Source organism: Semicossyphus pulcher, unplaced genomic scaffold (assembly GCF_022749685.1).
Source record: "Semicossyphus pulcher isolate SPU_LCO1_2020_fin unplaced genomic scaffold, fSemPul1.0.p SCAF_9, whole genome shotgun sequence".
Classification (NCBI taxonomy): Eukaryota; Metazoa; Chordata; class Actinopteri; order Labriformes; family Labridae; genus Semicossyphus; species Semicossyphus pulcher.
Genome location: NW_027211770.1, coordinates 31629744 through 31638132, shown reverse-complemented (window position 1 = coordinate 31638132; position 8389 = coordinate 31629744). Strand labels below are relative to the sequence as shown.

The window sequence follows — 8389 nt, the reverse complement described above, 5'->3', positions numbered from 1 at the left end:
TTAAACTGTAACTTAAAGTTTGACAGAAAACAAGCAAAGAAAGAAAACTCCAGAAACAAAGAAACACTGAGTCAGACATATCTCCACCTGATTAGAAACATATGTACAAATGTTAATGAGAACGAGAAGGTCAGACCCTCCGTTCTTTTGCTTCCCGCGGGTCCCACGTGGTTTTTTTTCTCATAAATGAACGAAGATGAACGTTAATCTGAAAATCTATACACAGGTCACACATGAATAAAAAACAGAATTATGTATAAAAGTGTTTGGTATGAAAACAAACTGATGAAAGAGGAGGTTTTCCCCGCGTGATGTTGCAGCGTCTTCATTCTTCAGACTTCATGTGATGAGCTGTGACGACACGTTCAAGACAAGAAATACAAACGTCAACGTGAGAGTCGCAGCCGAGTTCTGGAGATGTTCTTGCTTCTTCTCACTAATGAAAAGTTGATTTTGTTGCAGTGATGAAATTAAAAAAGTACTCAAGTAAAAGAGTAACATCAGAGTGTATTAATACTCCATTACAAGCAAAAGCCCAGCGATAAACTAAACATTCTTACAGCACCATAACTGAAGGTAACCTACTCATTGTGCAGGACGGCCTATTTCAGAATATGTTTAATATCAGTGGAATATTATGTCAATAATTTAAAAAAATAAATAAATAATTTATATATATATATATATTTTTAAAGATAAATATACAAGCAAAGTACATTACCTCAATGTTACACTGCTACTATAAGATCAGTACTGAAGTTAATGTTTGTTTATTATTGACATTATATGTAATAAAGTTTTTATGGCCGGTAACATTTTAAAAGTTAATTTTGGACCCTGGTCACAACAGAACAGTGACAGAGTCAGGACCCGGATATTTGGGGTCATGTACTCAGCTTTGCTCCTGTTATTTTATATGCATGCTCTATTTGAAGAAGGAGGAACATGTTTGCTAAAAGAACAGCAAGTGTGCAGCGCTGCAGAAACAACATGTCAGGTCACACATCGGCTTTGGCAACACTTCACCGAGCTGCTGGTGTGAGGTTTCCTGCCACACTTCAAAACAGGCTGCTCAGATGCTCTGGCCAAAGATAACAATGCACCACACAGTGATCACGAAAGTGACTGACTCGGCGACACGAAGTGTTTACAGACATGTTGCTCACTTTTGCTTTCATTTCAATGGATCCAACACCAGACTACATTTTGGCTTTTTGAGTCACCAGCGCATTACAGACCCAAAACAGACAGCAGGCAAACAGCTGTCTGTACTGTTTCTGTGTACGAGGGAAAATGACCTGATTATTTAGATAAGCAAGAAAAACCCCAACCACAAGGTCTCAGAAGGTTTTTCCATCCACAGTCCAAAGTGTGAAGTATTAAAACAACTTAAAAAACAAAGAAGAAAGAACATGTTGCCATAATTTGCTGTCAATCAAAAATTGATCAGAAACTAATAACTATCTAACTCCTGCAGTCAGGCCCTTGATTACAAGGACATCCCTCTGAATCACACACTGAAAACAGTGAAGAAGCAGATTTGAACTGTTCTGGCTCAAAGTGTCAGCAGGAGAAGATCAAGTGGAGGCTTTGGTTTGTTTGAATGCTGTATTACAGGTTTCATATTAAACAGATCATAAAGCAGTCTTTGAGCTGTTGTTTTTCAGGCGATCATAACTGGTGGAAATATTGAACAGTGAACAGCTGCTCCAGATCCTGATCTGAAACTATGTGGACGCACTGGTTCATTTGCATTCTTCTTCAGGTGCAGCAGCAGCCGACTGAATCACTCAAACATCTCTGTAGATCTTCATCTACAGAAGCTTGGTTTATATGTTGCTGTGCGCCTCCCTCTGACATTTCCTGTGGATTATCACTCCTTTTCCACTTCCTGTAACAGGAAGATGAAGTGATCTGTTTGTTTGTTCGTCGCCCCCTGGTGGACACGAGAACATCCTGTGTCCATAACCTTCTGTTACAGTGTTTGCTCTGCTGAGTGCAGATTAAACTCCTTGTTTTGAAACATTGATCACATAATTATTTGGTTGTAAAAAGTCCTTTTAAATCACGACAGTCTGACTCTCTTTACTGAGAGGCAGCAAGTCAATATAATCGTTTCATTAATGCTGCTCTCTTGTGGTTGATCTGAATAACTACACTTTATCAAAATGGAGTTTTAAGTTTAGAAAAAGAACTTCTTGAGATCTGTTTGATTGTTTAACAAAGTTCAGAGTTCAGTTTGCTTTTTTTAAGAGAAGAAAACTTTATGAAAAATCTGCATTAGCTGCAAATATTATTTAGGTTTCACTGCCCTCCATGTAAATGACGTCGAGTTTATGTGGTCCTGAATGTTTGGTGACATTAAAAGAACAGTAGAGCGGTTAGTTGTAGTAATAGTGGTCAAAGTGGTTCCCTGTCTGGGTCTGTAACGTGTAACAGGACCTGGAGGCGTCTGTAAGACCAACTGCTGAAGCCTTGAAAGCTTTTGGATGAGATGAGATTTTAATACGATTGTTTGTTGAGTGCAGAAACTACATTTTTCAGGGTCAAAGGTCAAGGTGTCCTTGAGTTCAGAACATTTAAACAGAATCTGATTTCATTCGGCCGACAGTTAGTGCTCACGTTTACGTTTACCTTTGAAGCAAGATATTATTTTAATTTATTTAAAACGTGAAAAACACCTGAACGTGTTTCAGTTGCATTCGTTCGTTCTGGTAAAGTTACAGTTTTATTCATCCTATTGTTTTCTAATCACCTTTACGACTTAAAATTCTTTGGAGGGTGTTTGAAGCTCATGGGCATGTCGCTGCTGCAACAGAGAAAAGAAATAATTGTTTTATTTTACTATAAATTATTAGTTAGTGAATGGACGGCTAAATTCAAATCATATTTGAAGAATATTTACAGTGAGGACTGAACATAAGCAGGATGGCAGGTGTGCTATGTGCGGTGTGTGTGTGTGTGTGTGTGTGTGTGTGTGTGTGTGCGCACTCACAGATTTGACGGTCTGTTTGATGTAGTCCTTCTTGCTGGTCAGGTTGTGGTCTGGATACGTGTCAAACACCTGAAACACACAGGAAGGAGCGGTTACTGTAACTTTATTCTAAATAAATGATGTTTATTAAAATATAAAACAATAAAAAAGCTGCATGAAGTTTTTATCCTGCAGCATCAGTGTGATTTTCTGCTGTCTCAGTCCTGCATGTGAAAGCAGGAGCAGGAAGCTTCTCACCCTCTGACAGATCTGCTTCATGGTCATCTCCTCCAGGTTGGCCTCCTTCAGCAGACTCTGCACCGTCTCCTTCAGCTGCTCGTCCGTCGGCGCCTTTTTAATCATCTTGATGAGCGGCTCGTCGTCGTCTGAACTGTCGTCCGCTGCAGGAACAAACAGATCATCACACAGACACATGAGGGATGCTGCAGAAAGACAGTTCGCTAAAGTCCAAGTGTTACAGGTAAGAGGAATGATGTCATCACAGAGTTAGAGAGTCACACCTGCAGCTTATCTAGAGCTTCATCAGGCCTTTTCATTTAAATTAAGCAACAGACAAGAGCCACAACATGAGTGATAGCACACAGCTTTAAAGCAGAATATTCCACATATACGGTACATTTAATAAACAGATTCCACATCTGTGATTGGCAGGACTTCACCTGTGTTTGTGTTGTTTTTGCTGTTGCTGCTGCTGTCGGCCTTCTTGGTTTTGGCGGCAGGTTTGGCTGGAGCGGATTTCTTCTTTTTGGGCTGTAAAACAAAAACCATCACAACACACCTGAGAGCTGAACTCCAAGAAGCTTTAAAGACAGAAAAGCAGAAGGAAACAGGCCGCGAGGCGAATTAGGGCCAGTGTGTGTTCAATAAAGAAACTACAGAGCCGGGGACGGGGGGGATTTTGTGAGGAGAAAAAGAAGGTATTTCAAGATTAAAGTCACACATTTACAAGAAAAACATTCAGATAATATCTGATAACAAAGTTGGACATAAATAATAATCATAATTTATTTTTGCTATGGTTTCAATGCTCCAGCAGCATCAGTAGCAGTGTGTGTAATGGAGGCTGGAGGAATGGTAGCTTTTCGTGATTTTATTTATGAGTTATGGATTTATTAGTTTGTTTACTAGTTAGTAAGGTTGTTCTGGTTCCGACGGCCCACTGCCTGGTCTTTTTCTTTTTGTTTTCATCCTTAACAGACTCCAGTGTCCTTTAGCTGTTTGCATTTTAATATAGTTTTGTTAATAAACACTCATTCGTTTGGCAACTTGGTACGCATGTCTTCTTTTTATATGCTACGGTATGCATATCACAGTCAGGTAAATCAGGTTCACCTTCTCCTCGGCGTCACTGTCGGCGTCAGATTCTGACTCGTCTGAAAGCTCCTTCTTCGTTCTCTTTTTAGGAGGACCCGGCTTCTTCGCTGGTGTCCTCTGTCTTTTCCCCGGTGCTGATTTCTTGGACGTTGACTTCCCTCTGCTCGACTTTGATTTGGGAGACTGAAAGAAAAAGTTGGTGGATAAAAAAACGACTAAACTCTTAAATCTCCACTTTTTTAAATAAATATAAAAGTTGCTGATGAATATTCTACCAAGTGACTCATAAATTAATCGACTCACATCAACACACTCACCCTACACTAACCCTGAACAATCAAGATCTTAATCTTAAAAAAGTTATTTTTCTCACTCGTTTATTTCAGCGTATTTCTCTGCATCTTTAAATCATCGCAAAAAAGGAAAACATCAAATATTCCTGAGGTGTACATAAAAGTAGAAATGATTGAGTCAATTTTAGCTTTCAAAAATAATTTCCAGTTTTGTGCTCACTTCGTCATCATCCTCGCCTTCCTCCTCCTCCTCCTCCTCCTCCTCCTCTTCTTCTTCTTCGTCTGCAGACTCCTCCGACTTGTCCGACTGGTCCTCCTCTTTCTCTGATGCTTTGTCTTCTGTATCCGATCCTTCGGCCTCAGCTGAAGCTACCGCCTTCTCGTCTTCCTCATCGTCGTCGTCGTCGCTGCTCGAGTCCATGACGATGGCTTTGGACTTGCTTCCTGTTTTGGACTTCTTGGGGCTTGACGACGAGCTCCGGGGTTTGGGTTTGCTCTTCTTCTTGGTGCTGGCCTTCGAGTCGTCGCCGGACAGTTTCTTCTTTGATTTCCTCTTTTTCTTCACGGGGAGACGCTGCAGGAGGACAAACAGGGATGTCAGTTTTTACAGTGAAAATGACGCCTGTGTTCTGTGAGGTAAAATCACTAAATGTCCCTTTAAGCAGACACCAAAAGGGTTCCCCTTGAATTTCTAAGGGAGCAGAGGGACACGAGGACTTTAAAATATTCTTTATTGACAACATCGTTCACTGGCAATCAAATGGAGAATTTGAGCCTCGGAGCGCTCTGCTCACCTTCCCGCTGTTTTTAGGTGCGATGAGGAACGTCATGATCCTGTCGACCAAATCTAAATGTGTTCCCTTCTTCTCCAGATCCAAAACACCACAGACCACCTTCAGCTTGGTGTTGGTGAAGTTTGAATTCCTGCATCCAAAAACAAAGAAAAGACAGTTAATAAGCAGCTGTCCTCTCTCACCTGAGAACAGTCTTTTACTGTCACTGAGCTAAGATACAGAGTGACCGTTTTATCAGGTGTAACTCCAACTCACGTACCAATTCATGAACAAGTTGGACATTTTATTCAACTACATCGACAAAATAAGAGCAGCTAACAGTTAGAAAAGAACAAGCTGATAAAGGCGGATAAAATCGATAATAAAAATCTAATTTAATATCTGTATCTTTTTATGTCAAGAAAAAAATACTGACTTCCACTTCTTTCTCCCTGACATCACATGATGACTGGAGAACAAACGGTCTTTGCCCGGAAACTCACTTGAGAAGCTTTTCTCTTTTTCTGGTGTACTGTTCGCTGTCTGCATCGAAATTAAAGCCGTTAAACAGCCGCAAGTTCTTCTTTATCGTGGCCATCTGAGAATAGAAAAAAAAAGATAAATCAACGTCATTAATACTTCAGTGCAAATGTAATTCTGGAGTATTTTTGTTTGCAGCAAAGACGATGACTTTACACCCCTAAAAGAGACGTTTTCCACATGGTTTACTCACTAATCTCTCAGTAATAACTTATGTGATTAATAAGAAAATATAGTCAATCACTAAACTTAACTCACATCGACTGAACTAACATATGAATCTCTACGTCTGTACCTTTCCTGGTCTTTCAAACAGGATGGCGTGCAGAGGTTTCAGGTCCGCTGGCTTCATCTTGGTGATTTGGTAGCCGGTGCGAGGAATGTCTCCTAGTTTATCTCCACTACCTGAAAATACCATTGATAAACAAGCGCATTGCTTTCATTAACATATCAGAATACACCTGGATTATTCGTGTATATGTGACGAATATTCAAAGAACAAAATCCAAACGTGTGTCTCTCAAAATTAAAAATGTACCATCTCCAATCTTGAGCTTCTCTTTTTGCTTCGGTGCCTGAAAATCGAGCCTCTCAACTGTCTTCTTCGCCCGCTTGCCCTCAATGATTTCACCTGCAGCTGCAACAACAAGGACAGAAAGACAGTGAAAATATATTCACACTCAAAAAGCACTGCAGTGAGCAGATAAATTAAAGTTTAGTCTGTTCTTTTCTTTGTAGTAACAGCCAAGTGTATTGAACTACAGCCAAGGATGAGGGTTTATAAATTGTGACAACAAATCGAAGAGATGATAACACACTGCTTAAATGTCACACACATGGTTTTAATTATCGCGGTCAAACATAGAGAGAGATAATTAATTAATTAATTAAGTCCAAGCACAAACACTTCATCAGTGTCAGGTGTTATCACAGTTGCTGACTGAAGCCTGAACATCAGAGTAATCCCTCCTTTTCTTTCTTTACCAGATATTTTGGAGCGGCTTTTGTCTGGACTCGACTTGTCGTCCTGTGACGCCTCCTGCTGGTCCTCCACCTCTTCCTCTGACACTGCAGAGCTGTCCATCGCTTCATCCGCCACCTCACTCATATCTGCCCGGGTATCAAGTTATCCTAATTAAACAGTAGGAAGATGAACATATTAATATCAGAAAATCTTTTAATAATTGCTTTCTATATACACAATCAAGAATACACACCTAAAGTCCACTTATTGCATTATCAAGGTATTTTAACAATAACAGAAATAATTGTTGTGTTTTAGAAGTATGCCGAAATGTTATGTGGCTTGTTAGAATATTTATAGTCTCAAATTTGGCATTGTAAGATTGTTTTTTTTACAAGGCAGGAGCTGTTTATCTTAAAAATGACAGAATTTTATATGGAGTCTGGCTTTGATGCAATATCTAGCACTTATAGTTGAGTTTGACTGTCCAATAAATTCACTTGTAACATGCAGAATCATCTATCAAACCAAACGTTTGACTGTAAATAAAACACGAGTCTCAGACCTATTAGAAAAAACTCGGCTCCCTTTTAAAGATCACTTGTTGTCCATGCTTTACCGACTGATGCCGTTTTTGTTTCTGCGCTCCTTCACAACAAACGTCCGTGCGGATTGGCGCGCTATAACTTTACATTACGCTGTTCAAACATGTTAGCTAGTTAGCCCGCTATCAGGCTCCGTTTAAAACTCCAATTTCACCTTTGCTTGTGTCTCATCCCAATGTTTGTTTGCTATTTAGCCGCTGTTACAAATTTAGCATTTGAGTTTAAAACGAAAGCAAGCCGTTAACGTTTGCAGGTGGACGGCTCAAACAGCTAGCAGCAGTCCGCTAACGTTGACGTTAGCTATCATAATGTTCATAGCTGCGAACATAAGAGAGAATTAACGATATGGCCCGTTTATAACACAATGAAGTGGTGCAACAAACTCCACAAACATGTTACAAAACATATTAAATCTTACAAACTCACATTAGCAGAGAAGCTAAAGAAAGTTTACCTTCGTATGAACCAGAGAACTGCGTCTCATCTGTCAGTTTTTTGTTTTTAATTTCATGATGGCGGTTTCTCAGCGGGGCGGGGATTACTGCGGCAGCCGCTCCTCTGATTGGACAAGAGTACTGCTGACGTTGTCCTTCTTCGTATTCTTAATGGTGGATCGAGGCCTCTAAATCCGCATTACTGCCCCCTTGTGTGAGTACTTGCAACATGGCAGTGTTTTGAAAATTAATTAGCACACTTTGGCGTAAAAATAAACAAATTGTAATATTATTGTTATTATTATTGTAAATTATGAAATAATAAGAAGAAAAACAATTACATTGATGAATATGGAAGCTAGAGAGACAATCAAGGCGATTCAATTCAATTTATAAAAGTAAGAGTGTCATGCCACAATGGGAAAATAAATAAACAAGAAACAAAGAAACCTAATGACATGGTGAGTGCAG

At 39.7% G+C, this 8389-nt stretch overlaps 1 protein-coding gene across 2 annotated transcripts; it reads right to left on the bottom strand.

Annotated features, from left to right (window-relative positions):
* On the bottom strand, positions 1-8010 carry dek (DEK proto-oncogene). 2 transcript variants are annotated; one of them, XM_069656468.1, is made up of 12 exons: positions 7939-8010; positions 6900-7046; positions 6454-6552; positions 6211-6320; positions 5879-5973; positions 5397-5526; positions 4823-5176; positions 4328-4492; positions 3655-3745; positions 3233-3375; positions 2996-3064; positions 1-351 (listed from the first exon to the last, which is right to left on the bottom strand). In XM_069656468.1, the coding sequence occupies exons 2-12, from the start codon at positions 7021-7023 to the stop codon at positions 340-342; spliced, it is 1392 nt and encodes a 463-aa protein (XP_069512569.1). In that variant the 5' UTR covers positions 7024-7046; positions 7939-8010; the 3' UTR covers positions 1-339. The 2 variants fall into 2 exon arrangements, with proteins under 2 accessions (XP_069512569.1, XP_069512568.1); XM_069656467.1 differs by lacking the exon at positions 1-351 and adding an exon at positions 2756-2809.
* Positions 8011-8389: the final 379 nt, after the last annotated feature.